Source organism: Gymnogyps californianus, chromosome 27, assembly GCF_018139145.2.
Source record: "Gymnogyps californianus isolate 813 chromosome 27, ASM1813914v2, whole genome shotgun sequence".
Classification (NCBI taxonomy): Eukaryota; Metazoa; Chordata; class Aves; order Accipitriformes; family Cathartidae; genus Gymnogyps; species Gymnogyps californianus.
Window position 1 is genome coordinate 6,972,772 of NC_059497.1, and position 20,158 is coordinate 6,992,929.

Below are 20,158 nucleotides of genomic sequence, written 5' to 3' on the forward strand. Positions count from 1 at the left end.
ATGACTACTGCTCTAAAAGAAAAGCCCTGTTCTTCATTAGAGATTACGTTGCTTCCACGCTCCACCAACCCTGAATTTTGTTTTAATGGCCAAATCTAAGCAGGAAGGATGAAGATTTAAGCTTGAAAAAAGTCACAAGCCATACTGTTAACTACACCGCAATATCCATGAAGCATTCTTGAACTTGGACACCCTTAGTGAAAGTGAGATGAGTTACTGCCACAAAACTGCCATGGTTTGATATAGTTCCTCAATCACTCTATGTGCAAGTGATACAGACCCATAGCACTCTTGTTCTATCAGAGAGATGGACATATAATGATCTGTGAATATAGCAGTATTTTGCATTTGACAAAACAGCATTAAAGAAATCATTATAGGAAGTCTGAACGTCTGTTATCATGAGGCTTCTGTAAACTGTAGAGAGAAAATACAAAAAGGTAGTATTCAAAGCAGTCAGTAAGAGGTTACTTTGAAGAGTAATTCTAAAAACTTTAGTTTTGATTAAAAGTTTGCCTATGGCTTTCTGAATTGCTTGCCTCAACACCACAAGACTGCACCTTGTCACCTGCACACCATAAAGCATAAAATGCAGTCTTTGGAAATGTTCCATCAATAAAAAAACCAAACAGACCGGCTGCTAAATTAATCGGACTTCAGTTAGCTTCAATATAGCTTACCAGTAGGCTCGCTCCAGACTGGAATAAGTTGTAAGGATAGAGAATGCGCTCGTAATGCGCACGGATGTGCGAACCCACGGCTTTGCCAGGAGCAAATCCCATCCTAGTGGCTATTTTGGTCCATTTTCTCTCCTTGCAAACTACATCAAATCCTCCTTCTTCTGCAACTAGCTAAAAAGCAAAAACAAAATGGTCATGTATTTAATACTAATATTATCAGCGTTTAAGGAAAGCACCGCTAGTTTAAAAGGCAAGACAACACCACGATTGCTATTTTAAGCCAGAAAAGTATAAATTTAAAAAACCCACAAAACACGAAAGTTGTTTAAAAGCTATAACTGGAACATATAACATATAACCTACTCAGGAACTGTAAACTTGCTGAATTACTTTACAAACAAGTCAGCACCTGTATTAGATGACCAAACAGTAACTCAGCCTACTTTTGACAACTTGTCTGGCTGCAATTTGTCACGCCTCCACCTTGTATTCCAACACGACTTTCTAGCACAGTACAATCAGTTCTTCTCACTGGAACAAGTACTATGAAATAGGCTCAAAAGCAACCAAATAAAAACTACCCTAAACATAAAGAAAACAGAGAGAACGTATCCTTGGGGTTAGGGAATCCCATCCCTTACTATCAGAATACATAACCTTCTCCAGAAGTTTAACAAGCTTCATCCTAAAAGTAATTGGATTTTTTCTCCCATATTTCTAATGAAAAAATGTTTTCTCACTGCTGTCATTGTTCAGAAGCTTTCTCCAGTTAAGCCTAAGTTTATTCTCAACCAGTTTGTATCCAAGTTCAGCTTTAAAGAGCAGCTGGAAATTTAACTTGATCTCCTAGCTCACAGGAAAACTCCCATGATATTATATTTCTTACTATTTTGTCACATTAGCTATGTTAGGTTGAACAAAGTAATACTTTTTTCAGCTTAGATATACCCCAAAATCTCCCTTGAACAACTGTAATACCATCCCAGAAACTGAGATAACAACATTTTTTTAGGACGAGTTTCTCCCTTGTAACAGTCTTACTCTATTAAGCTGAAATAAATCCAAGATCTTCCTCTCCACATGTGGAATTTTCAGCGTACATCCTTGAAGCTCCCAAAACTTTGCAATCTGGTCCAGAAAATTCAGCTTTACACGAGTTTGGGCCTGAAAAAAAACAAAAAAGCGAACTGCATACTAACTGCAGATTAAGCTTTTGCATCCCAGTGTTCATAGTGTTGCAGCCTCAGTTGCCTGCCTGGCTTTTCCCTCTGCCAGTATAATTTTGCCTTTTTCCCCTCTTGTCATATGCAGGAAAAAAAAAATTCCATACAGATACCACCAGTCTTTCCTCAAGTCACTTTTTGTTAACTTTTACTACATTTAGAAAAGTACTTTATGAGAACAGACAAGCAATGAGTTATTACTGCTAAAAATTACCTTAACTAGCTGCATTGCTAGGATTTATTAAATTAATAAATGTAACAGTTTATTACAACTTGGTTTATTTGTAATAAACCAAAAATAAACCAATATTTATGGCTTATTACAAAAAAAAATTAAAAAGGGTTTTTCTGTTATCCCCTTTCACCCCCAAATGCATTTGTTTCATTTTTATGGATACAAACCGGTCAGGGCAGGGAAAGCCAACCAGTCTGTTTGCACAGCAATTCACACAGTAAGATAATTGCACTGTTGCTATGTTGAAGAGTAGTAGCTTAAATTTTGACACATTTTATTTTCATCACATTTTCTATTCTTAAGCTAAAAAATGGCTATGTCTATACAGACTAGCTTGTTCTTAAACTCCAGAGAGCTCTGAACTAGCTTGTGTCCACAGAAATCTCTCTCTCAGCATCCGAAGCCAGCGTTCGAGCCCTTACCCTGGCACTTCGCATAACCATATCAGGACTTTAGAAAGCAAACATCATGAGAAAAATCAGGCAGGCAAAGAGTCACCATCATTCCAATCTGTACCAGTAGCGAGCTAACCAGGACTCCTCGCCACTCCCTTCTTCTAGTCTGAATTCATGAAAGCAGTGAATGAAAGTGCTTGCGAACAGCAAGTTTCCACCAACTGAATCCAGATTTTGTAATTGTTTCTTCCAAATGGCTTGTTATTTTTGAAGCACTCTGTAAATGTTTCATCTCTTCTACTTTTAAAAGATGCTGTATATGTGCAAAATGCAGACACAAATCTATGGCACTTGAGAATTTGAGTTTAACCACTTACAAGCACCTCTGTGTGGAAAAGGCCTGAATTATGTTCCTTTAATGAGCATTAACTTTACTTTTTATGCTTGGTATGTCTTTTACTAGGTTCTGAAACAGATTAATTTCTGTGCTAATTAAAACCTGATGTTCAGAGATCCTGACTGCTGTCAGCTCAAGTCAAACACAGCTCATGTCAACCCACTGGAAAACACCACCTCTCAAAAAAAAAATATTTAAACATTTTGGAACAGAAGCAATGTTCAGCTTTACAGTTTACCTCTAGTTCATTGAGCCTCTGGATCCTTGGTGTAAAGTGAAGCTTATCGACATCACATGCAAATGGAGGCTGCCAGTCCTGGAAAAACAGAAGAGCTTCATCAAAAGACCAGGAAAATGAAGGAAACTTCTCGATATGACAGTCAAAAGCCAGGTAAGCCTGAAGCATGGAAGAGATCTCCGTGGCTTCCAAACCCTCCTCAGCCCTAAGCAGCACAGCACGAGCCCCTCCAGCGCGTGGCAGGAGCCCAGCATGGTGGCTACATCCCCGCCTGCCAGCTATCGCACCCCACCGCGCCTCCAGCTGTGGTGAGGTCTACTTCTGTTTCCAAATTACTTCATGTTGAACAAGCCTAGAAAGCAGGAAGAATGAGATATGCCGAGTGAGCTTCATTGTCTACCCCTTAAAATATTTCATTGTGCCTTTAAAATAGACAGATAATGAAACCATTAAAAAAAATGACATTTGGGGACTAAGGACCTGTCCTCAAAGATAAGCCTCCAGTTGCACACCGAGTCAGTCCATCTTCTCCCTACCCACGTGGGGTAGCTAGAGCTGCTGCACGCGCCATTCGCCCCGGCCTCACGACAACCGTCACCTACCCAGGCCCATTCCCAAATGGGAACCGTACGACAGCCGAGGGTTGTGTCTGCCGGACAGCGAGAGAACTCCCTGGGAAATGCTGCCGCCGTGCAAGTCAAACCCACCCAGCGCTTTAAACACGAGTAACAGAAACTCAGTTACAACTCTGAGATAGGACGTCACTGATCTTAAATTCAGTATTGTTACCACGCAAAACACAGAACAAAGTGAAGTTTCATAAACCATGATCCAAACTGTAATGCCTGCCTTGATTGGGAAGACTAACATTTGATAGCAGAGACTTTAAATGCTTGTGAAGGACAAATGCAGCAGTTAGCGCTCATAAATGCTGGTCTCCAAAACAAACAGCTGCTCCACTAAAAAACAGAAATAAAAGCTTCTTTTCTTAATTCCTTGTCTGCAAACATTCAGGAACAGCTGGAATATGACCAATTAAAAAAAGATTATTATTACTTGACAAAATACCTGCAACTGGTAGTGTTATTTATAAATAAAACTATAAAGCGATTTTATCTTTTAGATCTCTGACATCTATCACATGCAGTTGGTTTGGCAATACACAGCTTCACTAAACCAAATTAGATTTGATTTAAACTTGACAGTAATTTATTGCATATAAAGCTATCTTATTATCACTAATTACAGAATGAAGATAACGCGCGTGAGAGCTACTGATAGCGCAGTAAGACAAGAGCTTTTTACCAGGAAAAAGAACAATCTTTACTTAACACCTGCGGACTAGGGCAACTGAAGTAAGACCAGCATCATAAGCAGAATATTTGTTATTTTAGCAGACATACTTAATATGAAAACTAGTGTCAAAAACAACCACAAAGGATTTGCAGAGCGATTATCTTACATACAAACATCCAGGCTCAACTCGATATTGTGACAACCCCATCCTGTCACTAGAGCAAGCCCACGGCAGAACCAGGTATTTTCACAACTAGAGAGAAGGGACGCAAGAGTCACTGACAGCATGGAAAACCTGAAGAACAAAGGGGGACACCAATCTACACGTTTTATCAAACATACGTTGACTAGTCCAGACATCTAAATTAGTAATAAGAGAGAAGTTTTCTGATCCTACAAGGCATTTTCAGCACATCAAAACTTGGCAAGGCCAGGCTGAAATTAAAATTTGCACTGGAAATTAGATGACAGTAGGGGGTGTCAGGATGACAAATTATCAAGAGGATGGTCAATCCTCAACCAGTGGGACGTGCTTCTCAATCATTTTCATTCTTTCAACACAAGACTAAGACTGGTGTCCAATGGCATGATGTTCTTGAACAACTAGATAAAATTAACCCTACTTTTACTGACTCTGCCAGAACACCAAATGCAATGAAAACAGCAAGTCTGATGAAGAAAACGTTTGACATTCTTTTGTAACATCCTATCTGATCAATCATTCGTGGCCCCCAACCTGTAAGATGAAAAACATGACTGGGAACATTTAGGGCAAGATTTGAAGTGTTGTACTTCAACAGGACAAATCTGACTTTCAAGCTGAACCAATTGGTTACATCATTAGTCACAATTCTGGAGTTTGCTTGGTGCATGAAGAGAGAGAGACAGAAGACAGGCAATCAAACCAGGAGAGGACACACAGTGGTAATGACACAGAACACGCTTGGAACATGCTGGGGACCAGATTAAATTGCCGAAGGGAGAACTGTAAGATCCTAAGCGCTTTGCTTAGGCTGAGAGAGTAAATGAAAACAGAGAGGCATGTGCTGACTGACTGCTTAGCTAAGTAATAAGCCAAGGCTGTGTCCAGGTGGGCCATGCATTACCCTAAAACAGGACCCTGTAATAAAGATCTGCAGAGGATAAGAAACAGGAATAAAAAGAAGTGGAGCAAGAATTCAGCTCACAGGGTCAATGACACTACCTCTGACACTGTTACTGAGCCTGACGCTGTGCTTCAGGGCTATCACTTGCAGGTAAAGTACTGGCAGACCGTCAGTAAAGCCAAAGGGAGGGGGAGAGTGCAGGAGACACTTCTGGTTGGGCCACATGTCCCCTGGCACAGAGTCTGCTGCTCTGGGGAGAAGCCCAGAGGAAAGCCTGCATGCCACTGGGGCGCAACAGGAGGAACAGGATTCCTACTTGTTCTACAGGTTCCAGCTCATGCTCAATCTTAAAGAAATAAAGATACAAGAGTGCCCAGGACAGATACAGACTTAGGACCCACTGCTAGAAAGCAGCCTGTCTTCAGACAGGACAGAAGCAAGCTTGTCCTCTCCGCTTACGAAAGCAAACAAAGAAGTTTATGTGCATTATCTTAAAGGAATACCTAATTCACAACATGGCGTACCAAAACATGCTACTCCAGAATTAGCTGATTAGCTCCATACATCTCCTATTCATTACTGACTGGCATACATTTTGGGAAGTTCTTTCCTTTTTGGCCAAAGACTGGCTTGCTCTAGCAAAGCACTAGTTACCAAGTTCATTGGAAAAAGTAACATGACTCCAGACAACAGAAGCTTCCACAACAGGTATTTTCTACACCTTGCAGTTTGAGTTGAATGATACTGAATGAACACTACACACAGCAGAACACTTTGATGGTACGTCAGCTGTTTTACAAAGAGAAGCTTTGGAAACTCGATCTATTCAATACAGGACTTGCAGTAGATGGCTTTTCAGTCTATAAGGCAGATGGGTCCATCAACTAGAAAGAAAAATTTAACAGCCTTAAAAGTGTTTAACTTTTACCAAGGAGAAAAAAGTCATTGCAAGAACTTCTGTTGAGATATGGTAAATTGGTTTAATGAGAGGTAACACTGGATTTACTCTGGCTTTTGACATTTTTAAGCAGGTAGAGCTGAGGGAAATGCATGCTATATATTCCACAACAGGTCATATTAGATTATAAAAAGACTTCTGACTTTAGAAACACACTACTGCACATCCCATTTGTTACAAACTGTTTCATATGACATTAGTCACAGTTACAGATACATAGCCATTCACCATTTGGAGAAATTACAGCAGGTGTAGTAAACAGGCCACCCTGACTATCACTGATTCACTTTAAAGTCACAAACGGTTCATTTTGGAGCATCTGAACTACCCAAAGTTGAAATAACCAATGAGAATAATATTTATCGTCCTACATTCCAGGGTATGGCAAGTTCCTCAATTCCTAAACAAGATGCTTTCAACCCTCCTTTAATATTTATATTATTTACTCAACAAAAAGCTTGCATACATTTTGAAGCACAACTTACTAAGATAAATGTGACTTTCATTAAAAGGAGTATTAAGAGACATGTTTTGAAAGAAATGGCTTTATGCACCTTGGCAATGCAGCGGCACCACAAGAGGGAGCTTCTTCGTGGCAAGGTTAATTTGCAAAGCTGCTGATCTGCATGAGGAGCTTTGCTGTGGAAGAGAAGAGCACAGACAAACCAACTCTACAGGCCCACTTCCCTTAAGTTTGTGTGTGGGAAATCTGTGAGACGAGCCATTTCCATCCAGCGCGCACTTGCAAGGTCCTCAAAAGCAACTGGTCTGGATTCCCCCCTTTTTAAAAAAAAAAAAAACCAAACAAAAAACCACACAACCAAGTTCAAAAACATCAATTTAAGTTTCTTTCAACAATCATGCTAAACACTAAGATTAGGGATATGCAAAAAGCAAGAAAACCTGAATTTCCTAAAAAAATCCTGAGTTTCTACACCGCCCAGACTCTTCATCTGAAATGACTCTGTTGCTTTCTATTGTCCATACATGATTGTTAGAAGCCTGCAAGAAACAGGCAAAATCATTTGCCTACGTTAGCATGCATTTGTTAACCAGACCTAGCAGAATAAACCTGAATAAAAATCCATGCAAAAAATGAGACTGACATCAAAATTTCGAACTTTTCTCTAAACTTTATAGACAAATTTAGCTGTGCAGAAAGCATATGCTAAGAATCACATTAATATTTCAAGTAGTACTGCAAACTACAAATGGTCAGGAGAGCTATTTCTATATTCCTCCTTCCAGATTCATTGTTACAGGGAGGGCAGGCTTCATATAATTTCAGCTGGTAAACCTTGCACCTCATCCAAACTCACTCTCTAATTAAAATTTAACCACCCCCACCCCCTTGAATTGAAGTGAACAAGAAATTACCACTGTCACTGGTAAGCTGTTCTACAAGTTAGTTAGCTTCAACTTTTCTTTTTCCCTTATCCCCATCTCATTTTTAACCAAATCTCGTTTGCTTACTGTCCAAGAAGCTATTAATGAACACTTCCTGGAAGCAATGTTTCAAGACATTTTTCAATAAACAAATATCTTTTTTCTCCTCTTTACAGGACCAGTTTTCCAGCCCCGCAAATAAAGATTTTCCTCAAGCTTTTTTCTGAAACTTCTCCTATTTTTCTTTTGAAAACTCCAAGTAGCATTTTAGTTGCAATCTCTCCAATGTCAGACACAAAAAAAGACGTCACTTTCATTATTTTGCTAGACAGCGTCTCATAGTAAGATCCAAAAGAATATCTTAGCAATTCTTCCCAGAGAAACATATTCATTCAGTTAACTATAGCAATTCACTGCTTCCCAGGATGCCCACCCTGCGAGCGTGACCTACATTCTTTGTTCCCAGATCTATGATCTTGCCTTTGCAAAGGTGTTACGTGATTGCTGCCTCCGAGAGGGAGGGAGCAGACTCGGTGACTCAGGAGGTCCCTTTTAGTCTCAAGGTTTTATGACTACAGTAAAAACACACTCAAAAGAAACTCAGACGGCAGAATCTATGCAAAACTGATGAGTGCCACCATTTATCGCCCCAGCAGTGTCAGTGGGTCATCCACAAAGCTTCCTTTTGAACAGGAACTAATCCCTCTCTGACCCTGTTAAAAGGCTAACATTAGTTGGTAACTCCAATCATCAGCTAACCTAGTTTGTGGCGACATGGTCCTTGCCTGGTCATTTTGAGTGTAGGTGATTTTTCCAACAAAACCACTGAATTCCTGCTTGCTAAGAAGGGACCCTGGGTGCAGTAAAATACCTTACATGCAGAACTCTTTAATAATATAAGCTTGGTGGAGTATTTCTCATTTGAGACAAAACTGGGCTCTGTTATGTATTACAGACTAGCAAGGGAGAACACACACAACCACACACAAATCCTTCCCATCTGAGAGCCGCAGCCAAAGACGAGCTTGCAACAGGAATCACCCCTCTAGATCCCAGTGTTTCTGTGCGAGCTCCAAACTTGGAGAGAAATAAAAGCTCAGGTGAGCTGCAGATGATTCTCAAGCGTCAGAGCCAGCTGCTCCTTGAGACCCAAAGGTGGAGGATGGAAACTATAGAGAGGGTTTGAACATCAACAGAAAATAGGTAGCATAGTTTACATACAGGAGATACCAGTCTTCTCTCCATGGAGGCGACTGCATGCAAGGAACAGAGAGAGAGGCTCTGGCAGCACCAGGCAAGAATAAGCACGGGGCGCTGGCGTCAATGCACTGGCACCGAATCCAAGATCTCCGATTCACTTCGGAGGCATTGACCCAGCCCTTGAAGCAGAGCATCCATCAGTACAGGGGCAGACTCAGCTGTCAGCGTCCAAGGGCACCAGGCCCCAAGAGCTACTACCATCTTCACTCAAGACACAGTACGTTGTAGACAGACCTTTGGTCTGATCCCGCAGTACGTTCCCAGAGGGTGTCCGACTGGCGAGCGGCACGGACAGCGCAGACAACTGTTTCTGGAGCTCTCCCATCACAGCCCTTTGGAGGCAGTCTGTGCCCCCTTCGGAGCTGTAACTGTCAGCTTTCAAAGCTAGCTTTGAATCCCAGTGTAACTTGGATTAAGAGAAGATCTGAATTTAACAGCCATCCCAGAACAGCAGCAGACCGGCTACAGACAATGCTGCTGGCTCCATCCATCAGCAGCCACGGAGCCTCAGCTGACCAGGGCTCTGCTTCTGCCCCAGGGGATTCCCCTGAGGCTTCCGTTGCTGCAACAGCGACCGTCTGCTACCCCAGCAGCCTGCTGCCCCGGCTATCGACAACACTCTCCATTCAAGCTGCTCAGATTCATTTTCACTTGTAAAGCACCTACTTTCAGTGAAGAGCATTTACTCAGATACGCGTAAGAGTGGCAGGTTGTATGATCCCAGAAGTTCTCCCTGGCTTTTAAAAACACTCAACCTGGTCTCCCGAACACGCGCATAGCACTCCCCCCAGCACTTCCGAGGTATAACCCAGTAATTTGGGCTTGAGAGAAAGCACATCCTAAATGGACACGCAGGCATAAACTAGTTCCATTTACTGGCAGCTTTAGTGTCAATGCTGGGGAAGGGAGTTGCATTTAGTTTGAAACTCTGATTTCAGCTTTTAGCTAATTGACACTGTTTATCTCAAGTTAAACAAACAAACAAAACCTACAAAAACTCCCCAAACCTGCCGCTACTATTGCCCCACACAGAGAGTTCCGGACTAAATTCTTTCATCTTAAATTTTCAATGAGCTTAACAGATTGAGTGTTGAAAACCCCTCACTGGAAGAGACTGAGTCAAGGAGAGAATATTCTCATCATCCTTTAAGCTCACACCAATGTTTCAGTGTTTCTGAAGTGCAGAAGCCATACCACTGGTGACCGCAGCAGTGCTGCACATGGCAGCTGCCATTAGTAAAATAATACTCCTTTTTCATATTTTCCTGATAATTAAAGATCAGAGGAGACCAGTAAATAACCTACTCTGAATTTACCTAATTTCACCGTACGACCCCTGTATTGAACACAGCAAATTCTTCATTTAAAGTAAATATTTCCTAATGAGCTTCAGTGACTGATTTTTCTTCACAAGAATTTGACAGCACGTGAACAGGAACCTCAGCACTAAAACATCTCTTCCCAAAAAACCCCACCCATTCTTGATCCTGAAGTGCCAGAAAATGGCAAATCCACCACCATCCTTCATTTTTTTTCCTAACATCTGATCACCTTCACAGTTAAAAACGTGTGCCCTGTTATCTAATTCAAGTGAACCTGGCTTATGCTGAACAGGAACCAGCAGCTCAAGCGCTTCTCATCAAGCCTGACAAACGACGTGGTACCTATGATTTTCTCCCTATGAAGCTCACTTACGTATTGTAATTGAGTTATCTCTCTGTTTTCTTTTTGATAAAATCAACTGACTGAGCCTCTGTGTATTATCAAACCAGAGGGATCATCACGATCAACTTCCTGTTTAGGACAAAGCATAACAATTCTCTGCATTAACTCCTGTTTTGGCAGTGGTATGTTTTACAATTCCAGGACCGAGAGATCGCCAGAACCCTCAACAAAGTTGCTCCAAAAGTGAATAGGTTTTAGTCCACAGTTTAATGAAGGGGTTTGGGTTTGTTTTGTGTTTTCTTTTTCTCCATAAAAATGGAAATAAATCAAGTAAGCAGCTGAATGAGCAGCCAGAACAAACACTGTTTAAATCAACGTTGCTCCTCAAAATACGTCCCCGGAGCAGCAGCTTCAGTTCTCAGAAGCCCTGTGCCTTTAGGTTTCACCACTCAAGCTTTGTTAAGGTTAAATTTTTCAAAATTCATTCTTTCATGTGCAGAACTTTCTTGACACTTCTCTGTACCCTCTCTAGTTGTCCAATCTTTTCAAAATTCTCAAACGAGTGCAGTATTCTGAATGCAGTATTTTCTACTCTCATGCTAACACAGAGGTAAAATCATCCTATTTTTCACTGAGAACCTCAAGAGCTGCATTCACCGGTTTAGCCAAAGCATCTATTCTACCATTACACTGGTTTCCACAGGATGCACAGTTATTTTTCTATAATCCTCCCTCCTCTAAGACTAACCTACGCTCCTTTGTTCCTAAATGTAAAATCTCACATTGAGTCCTACTTAAGTGATTATTGTTTCATAACATCCACTGTTTATTAGGCAATCGGGACCCCTCTATAACAATGAGCTACCTGCCGTAAACCTGCGATCTACATGGAATAATTTCTTTTGTTCTTCTAGACTTTTAATGAAAACTAGACACCCTGGGCTTGAGGTTCCGAAAGATCGTTAGAAACGTATCCTTCATTACTAATTCTCATTAATAGTTGAAATAATTTGTGAATCCTTCAGCATGGTATCAATTTTGCACAATAACAATTATTATAATTAGAATACTGAAACACACTCAATTAATTTATAGATCTCAGATCATGACAACACAACTGACTTAACCAAATACATAGTCTCACAGAAAACAATAAAACTAATTTGACAATGTCAGTTTTCAATCAATCGTATTTCATACCGTCACCTTTCGAGTTCCTATTCAGGACTGTATCAGCCATTCTTCTACCCTGGAGTGAGATGTGGTCAACAACTCTTGCACCCATAAAGAATTTAAATCCATAAGGAAGTTACTTCCTCCTGTCCTCTTGAAAGTTTCCCAGTATTCCAGGATTTACTGAAAAATGCAACTCAATAATTTAGACAACTCCAGTGTCAATTCCTTCAAGATTTCAACTATATTAGTACAGACTTTCTAATCTTAAAATGGTTAGTTTTATCAAGGCAGACTTAAAGTTACTTGGAGGCCCTAGCTGTACTTCTCCACATTCACATTACTTAAAGCAATGAAATTTAGCCTGAATTTTCTCAATTTTCATGTCTGGTCATGGGAAAACTATGATGTTTCTAGTATATTGTACAATATTGTATATTTTGAAACGGATTAATGTGGTAAGTAAGGCTTAAGTTATTATTATTAGCTATTTCTTCATGGCAGCAAAGCAACTACGCAACAAAGCGGAAGGAAGAGTCCATTCTCAAGAAAAACTTGGAACAGGAACGCTATCATATGCTCTACATTTTACCTTTTATTCTTGAAGCTAGACTTCAAATTTGTTAAACTGTTTGCTTTCATTAATTACTATTAACTACCTACTTCAAATAACAATGATACCATTCTTAAGCAATACTTCGTTTCATTCCTCTAAATGCCCCCAGTAATTTGCAGAGCTATCACAAAATCTTCCAGAGTGTAAGGCCACCACTTGACATGCCAAATTTCGGAACACACCGCTGTTCCAGATTATCATTTAAATAAAGAAATCCTAATAAAGGATGTTTTCAGTTCATACAAGAAAATTCTAACTACAAAAGAGCACGTGACGGACTGCAAACAACTTGTACACCATCCACTTTTCTGCATCTAGCTCCCCAGCTTCAGTTCAGCAGCAAAGAGTCAAAGCATCTCGAATTCACGTAGCACGTTAACTACCAGAAGCAACCACCGCTGGTAAAGCCCCGTATCTCATCTGAACACTTTGCTGCCAATGGGACCGTCTACTTACGCTCAAGACTGTTAACAAAAAGCCTTTGCTTTGCTGTTCCACACAGAACAGTGTCAGTGAATATGGTTATTGTTGCACCCTCTACAAGACAATCATTGCAGTATCCCAGAATCACCCAAATAAAAGCAAAACTAAGTCATCAGTGATGACTGGGACAAACTGAACTGGAATGAAGAGGAAGAAAGCTTCTTTTGAGTGCTCAGCTGGAAACTGCTATGTAGAAATTACACCTCCTGTTACATTCCTGGACATTCTTTCATCCTGTGAACATGCAATGATCCCCCAGAATCCACTGTCTTCCACCCAGATGTCTACAGTACACCAGATGCCTCGATACCCCCCCTCACAAAACAGTTCACTATCCTCGAAACCTGCCACACAAGAGAAGCCACCACAGATGTGGTTTTCTCCAAGCTTACCTGGTGCCCAGCTAATGCTAGCAGAAAGGTACCAGAGAAAAAGATGACCCTGGTCCTTCAGAGAACAGGGAGCTCTCCTCTTCATGGTCTGGTGCTGAAACATCAAAGCTAGCTTAGGAGTAAGGACTTCTTCATAAGCAAATTGTGAAGCTACAGTTGGGCACCGCCAGTCTCGCACAACACTATTCCATATTGCAGTTCAGATACAAAAGCACAAATTCATCTGCTGATAATTATCCAGCAGAGTTTAAGCTAAAATAATGCAAGCCCAGCAATCAAATTTTTAATTCCTTTTTCGGCACAGATCCTGACAGTTCACGGTGCTTGCCTACCTGCTTACTGGCACGTAACCGGACTAAGAATGCAGGCAAAAGCTTCACTTGGATGCATGAAGATTTCAAGCCTCGGCTGTCGCTCAACAATGCCTTAGGTTGGAACATATATAATTTTGTGAAAAGGTCAGTATAGTTTGTAGCTCACGGTGTTATAAGCCACTCGATTACACAGCAAAGAACAATAACTGAATATTCATTGCGTCTCCTGTTTTCAGGAGGAAGGCCAGAAACTACGGCAACTTCAAGGCTTTTTCTGGTAGATTTGGAAGAGCTCCCTCTATGCTCTAGGCCGGCGAACGAACAACTGCACTTGCACAAGTCATCCAAGTAATTATCTAGGGTAGATAAGAGCGATGGTAGCTAAGCTCTCATGAAAGCCAGGCTCCATACAACTATTAGGTGTTCAGCCCCCAGCAGCTCCAACTATTTTCATCCTACTTCTAAATATGTTCAGTGAAACATATGATCATAAATACAGACAGATATCAGCTCTTTAGTAAGTGAAGATGAGAGTATACTGAAAATGCAGTTGTAATAAGTAATTCATTCCTTAGGAGAGCCATTCATTTATGAGTCTCTAATAGATAATATAGCTTACAAGAAGCCCTTATTATAGGATTTTGGCTTTTTACACAAGCAGCCAAGAAACATAGATGAGATTTTTAAAAACCAATCACAAAAGAAAAAACCTTCATAAAAATTCTGTTCTGCTCACAGTTGCTGAAATACTGTTGACAATATACAACCCAAAAAGATCATTCTACTCAAAAACATTACATAAGTTCAATGTTGACTGCATAATGAAAACCATCTTACCCCCTTAACTATGTCAGCATTTGGCTACACTGCATGAAAAGGGGCACTGGCATATTCTACCCAGATATAAATTCAAGAGCGTTCTTGTGTGCGTTCATACCACTGCAAACCGGGACTCTTCCTCCAGAGAACAGAAACATCTTCCTCTCCGATGAGATTCACATTATTCAATCTGCTACAAACGTTTCTATCATCTCAGACAGTAACGCAGCGAGTTACTTCTATGTTAATTCGGAAGGAAAAGGATGGTTACCAACAGAAGTCCCGGCAACGATCAAAACATGAAACTGAGGAGCATGTGTTTCTGAACATTATTTCTTTGAACTCAAAGTCTCACTCACAAAACTTAAGTCTGCAGAAATCTTTTGTCAGCTTCACCTCTTGCTGGATGAGATTTAAGGCTCTCAGTTGCCGTTTAGCATTCTAGTTGTTGCCGTCATGTTAACTACCTCAAGCCAGCTGCACCACCCCAGACTTGCACCACCCTCCACTTGGAGAAAGAGCAATTCACTCAAAATAAAGATGATTCGCACACGTTTCTTAGTTAGATTTTTAGTCTAAGAAGCCCCTCTCTCACCAGTGCGGCTGTTTATCCCTTTAAAGGAACTAACAATTCTGACTACACAAACTATGGTTCTGAGATCTTCGCAGTATTTCTCAGTAAACTGAGTCGACCAACAAAAGGAGATCAGAATTCACACCCCAATTTTGAGCTGACTACACCATCGGTCGAGATGATGATGATGAAGATGAAGGCTTATTACTCTTCCCACTGTGTATTGCATTCTAAAATGGTGGCCATGTCTGTCTAGGATTCAGCTCGCAAAGACACCAGCCAAACTCACAGCTGCGGAGTTTGGTGTTGTTCAACTTGAGGAAACAGTTACCTGTGTTAAACCTGAGCCAGACCGGGGGCAGGGCCGCAGGAAGGCCACCGCGGAGCCAGGAGCGGGCGAGGAGAGGTCTCCACAGCCCTACACCACCACAATGCCAACATGGAGGGCAACACCCAGGCAGCTGCCTCCTCCGGGGCTCAGCACCGGGACCGCTCGCCCCCAGCAGCCGCTCCCAGCGCGGGGGTCCGGCCAACTTGTAACTTTTGGGGGGCCGAGCAGCGGGGGCAGGGAGGGAGGCCGAGCCCGGCGAGGCGGGGGAGCGCGGCGCGGCCGGGTCAGCCGCTCCCCCGCTCGCACCCGGCGGCCGCTCCGGCTACTTTCCTGCCGGGCAACTCCGGCACTCGGGAGCGACTTCGCGGGAGGGGACGGGCGGGCGGCCGGCCGCCCTCCAGCCCCGCGCCCCCGGCCCGGGGGCGTTGAAACTTCAGAGCGGCGGAGGGGCCGGCCCCGCCTGCCCTCCCCGGCCGGCCTCACCTGCCCGGCGGTCACCTGCGCGCTCGAGGGGAGCGGAGCGGCCGCCGGCCTGAAGCGGGGGGGGGGGGGGGGGAAGGGGCGGGTGGTCGCCGGTGCGGGCCGGGCCGGGCCGCCACACAAAGGCCGTTCCCCGGCGGCGCCATGCGGGCACTCACCGGCGGCGGCCGCACCTTGCAGATGCCGGTCTGCTCGGCGATGGGCCGGATCTTGTGGATGAAGGCGAAGGGGTCGGCGAACTCCTCCCAGCTGGGCTCGAAGACGGGGCACTCGGGCGGGGGCAGGAACTCGGCCATGGCCCGGGCCAGGGGCCGCTCGCCGCCGCGGCCGCCGCTCCGAACAATCCTCTAACAGCCGCTGGGCCGCCGAGCGCCGCTGGAACGGGACGTGCGCCTCCGCCGGGAGGGGGGGGTGGGGGGCACAAGGAGCTAGAGCGCGAGAGAAAAAGAGTCCGCCCCGGCCTGGGCGGGGGGAGGGGGCGGCGGCCGCCCCGCCCCGCCTCGTCACGCGCCTTTGTGAGGGGGCGTCGGGGCCGGACCCCGGGGAGGGCCCGGTGCCACCGGGGCGGCCCGCGGGCAGCCCTTCCCCCGCCTGCGCGGTGACCGTTGGGGGGGGAAGAGCCGGTCGCGGTTCCCCTCACCGAGGGCCGGAGCCCGGTCCGGTGAGCGCGGAGTCGCTCCGGTCCGCCGCGCGGCTCTCAGGCCGTTGCCCGGGCTCGGCGCTGAGGGGCCAGCGGGGACCGAGGCCTCGAGAGCGCCGCTCGCTAAGGCTCCCCGGGAGCTCTCCCGACGCGGCGCCGCCCGGCCAGGCCTCAGCCCCGCGCTGCCCCGCCTCGCCCCGCACACGGCCGCCTTTGTGCGCAGCCCCTCTCCCCAGGCCTCGGGTCCGCCCGGCCCCTCTCGCGGCCGCTCCCCCCAGCACCGCTGGTTCGGGGAGGCCCCTCAGCCCCGCGCTCTTGGGCTCCGTCCCTGCCACCGCGGGCAGCACCGCTCCCCAGCACGGCTGCGCCCGCTCCGGGGGCCGCTCTCCGCCCGCCGGCGGGGCCGCGCCGGCCGCGGCGCAGCCCGGGGCCGTTAAGCCGCTTCTGCGTCGGTGAGCGGCACATGGGCCGGCGGCCCCACCACAGCTCTGTTTACATGCGCGGAGGGATCCGCCACAGCTGACAGCCACCGCCGGCCGGCGCTTCTTTTTTTAAAGAGCCTCTCCGCTCGTCACTATTGGCTACGCCGCGGCGACGTCACAAGCGGGGCCGGGCCGCGCGGCTCCGCGCGGACGCATTGTCTGGGCCCGGCCCCCGGGCGGCCGCCGCGAGCCCCTAGCGGCCCCGGCCCGGCCCCTTTGTTCCGCGTCCCGCGGGGGGGGGGACCGGGCCCGGGCCCATTGTCCTGCCGCCGCCCGGGGGGCACCGGGGAGCCCCTCCGCCGGCCCTGGGGAGCACGGGGAGGGTCCCCCCCCCGTTAACGGGGATAAGGGTGCTCCCCCCCCCGCTACTCAGAGGGCACGGTGAGGTGCTCCTCCCCCCGCACCGGCGGTTAACGGGGCTCCCCTCCCCCCCGCGGGGAGCCCGGTGATGTCCCCCCGCCCCGTTAACCGGGGTGCGTTGAAGGGGGGGAAAAACTCCCCCGCCCCGAGGGGGCATGGTGCGGCGCCCCCATCCCCCCGCGGTGCTCGGGGCGGGGGGGAGAGGCGGCCCCGCCGCAGCAGCAGGCGCCGCACGTAGCGCACGTGCGTGGCCGGGCGGCCCCGCCCTTTCCCCGCCCCCCCCCCCTCCCGGGGCGCCACCGCCCCCGCCCGCGCCCCCGCTCAACCGAGCGGCCCACAGCGCTCCCGCCCCGCTCCCGCCGCCATTTACTGCGGGCTGGCTTCGGGGCCGCCCGCGGAGCGCAGGGCCCGCCCGGGAGCCGACAGCCCGCGGGCGCTCTCCGGCAGCTCCCGGCACTGTCCCGCGGGGGAGCCGGTGACTTCCACGGACACTTAGGGAGCTTCATGCATAAAGCTGCATTTGTTACTGTTAGTAATTGCTCGAGATGAAAGTAAACCTACAATTAAAAAAAAAAAATCACGACATCCAAGATAAGCATGCAATGCTCATGTTGTAATTTTTAATAAAACTTTGCTCATTGACCTAAAATTTTGAATAAAACTGAGAGATGTTCACTACTTTACTAATGTAGTGGTTGAAAAAGTCAAATACACACAAGGCTTCCAAGCACGGAAGCAGGGGCAGATTCAGGGGTCCGAGGCCCTCGGGTAGTTTAAGCAAATGAAAGCTGCTATCATTTGCAAACACAGCATAAGCTTTCATTACATCAGTTCCATATTGTTTGGTTGTTCCTCCACCACAACATGAAACATTTAGAGGAAGTTGTCAGCTCTCTGATTTATTAGAATAAATAAAATTAACTACAGAGCACTCACTGCCAGTTTAAGATGATGACCTTTATTCTTCTCCTCACTTAAAAATGGAGGAAAAAAAAAATGGGAACAGCTTTTGTAAAGTGTATCTGTGCAGACAATGGCAAAGGGAGGGTTCCTCCACTCCGAGCCATCATCACCCGTGCAGAGCTGAGCAGGACTGAAACACCAAGGACTCTCGGACCCCTCCCAGCCCAGGTACAGCCGCGGGCCCAGAAAACGAGCAACCTGCTCTAAGCCCGGCAGCACGGGCCCCTGTCCCACAGGCCGAGGGCCCAGAGACCGCACTCAGCCAGGGAAGGTGCCAGGCCTGAGCTCTGCACTGGATCGACACGCATCTCGAGGCAGCGCAGCACGGGGTGTCAGCACAAAGAGCTGAGCTCTTGTGAAAGTCTCACCCTTGCAGGGTCCCAGGAGTTGCACCCTGATTGGGCTTTAGGGCGACAGCCAGGCTTGGGTCCTCTGGAGAGACCTCAGCCATTGGGAGCATCTCAGATTTCCATGAGCTTTGGGAAGAGGCTCCTGCCATTCCCTCTGCTGAATTTTATCTACAGCTGACAGAAGCCAATGAACCCACTTCCTTGTACAAAAGCAGTAGCAAGTTTAGACAGAAATCTTAAACCATATACATAAAATACACCATATCTGGTTTATACTTTAATTTTACACTAAGGGAACCTCCAGTATAAATCACCTATCTAATACCACAATCTGGAGAGAAAACTAAGCTGCTTCATCACCTTTGAACAGCCGCTCTGCAGCACATCCAAAACTCAAGGGTCTCTGGCACAGAGGAGAACACTTTGAGCAACACTACTTCTGTGACTTTGGGTCTGAGAGTTTCAAGGATGCTTGAACACCAGTGGTTTCTGGTGTATGGCAAATAGTCTTTTTGGTAATGGCTCCCTGAGGACTTGTTCCGTCAGAGCTGGAAGGACCATGTTTAGCAGGACCATTTCTGCTGATACAGTCACATGCAAAGGCCTCCTATGGGACTGATGGAAAAACACTCAAGACACAGGTGCTTCACCTGGGAAGTTATGACAGAGGAGAAAAAACCCTTGCTACAAAGATCTAAAGGTGAGCAGAGCAGGGAGATCAAGAGATGACCCAAGGATAAAAAGTAGGTGCCTTGAAGGGAGGGCAAGGTGGCTCAGGTCTGGGTAAGATGGAGATCTGAACTAAGTAGTAAGCCCTGGAGGTCTGTATCAGGCATCTTACTTGTCTTTCCACCTTGCTACCTGCTAATGTAAAGGCTTCATCAACACAAATGTGTACTTTTGCACGTTGCCTTCTCTTGTATCCTCCTTCTGCTGTGACATCTGCAGAATGTTTGTTGTATTCAGGGGATTAACATGGCACAGTACTGTCTGGCTTAGAAATCAATGGCTCTGGATTCTGTGATGAATTCCCCAAGTATTACAGAAGCTCAAACTGCAGAAAGGAAAGCAGATTTCACTCAGTTGGAATGGGAATGCAGACATTCCTTCTTCATGGTTCAGCTGACTCTCATTAATTAAACCCTTGTATTAGATAAGCTTTCTTCAAGCCTGTTATATTCGTTTCCAGTGAGCAGAATTTCCCCATTTGCTGCAGTTCAGTATTATACCCAAGAGACACAGCAGCTGCTGTCCTGGCAGTGACCTAGCAGAGACATCCAGAAATAAGGGATCAGGTTGGCCCAAGGTGAGGAGTGTCAAGGGTACTGGCTGAAGCTGAGTA

At 45.8% G+C, this 20,158-nt stretch overlaps 1 protein-coding gene across 3 annotated transcripts in view; it reads right to left on the reverse strand.

Annotated features, from left to right (window-relative positions):
- The window catches only part of KDM5B (lysine demethylase 5B), a 57,615-nt gene extending 41,282 nt beyond the window's left edge, over positions 1–16,333 (reverse strand). For 2 of the 3 annotated variants that reach the window (XM_050911301.1, XM_050911299.1), the window contains exons 1-4: positions 16,180–16,333; positions 3,169–3,246; positions 1,722–1,844; positions 681–851 (exon numbers count right to left, since the gene is read on the reverse strand). In XM_050911301.1, coding sequence (XP_050767258.1) covers positions 681–851; positions 1,722–1,844; positions 3,169–3,246; positions 16,180–16,317 — 510 coding nt within the window. In that variant the 5' untranslated portion in view covers positions 16,318–16,333. The remainder of the gene's footprint in view (positions 1–680; positions 852–1,721; positions 1,845–3,168; positions 3,247–16,179) is intronic. The other variant, XM_050911300.1, reaches the window with a different exon arrangement.
- Between the last annotated feature and the right edge of the window lie 3,825 nt (positions 16,334–20,158).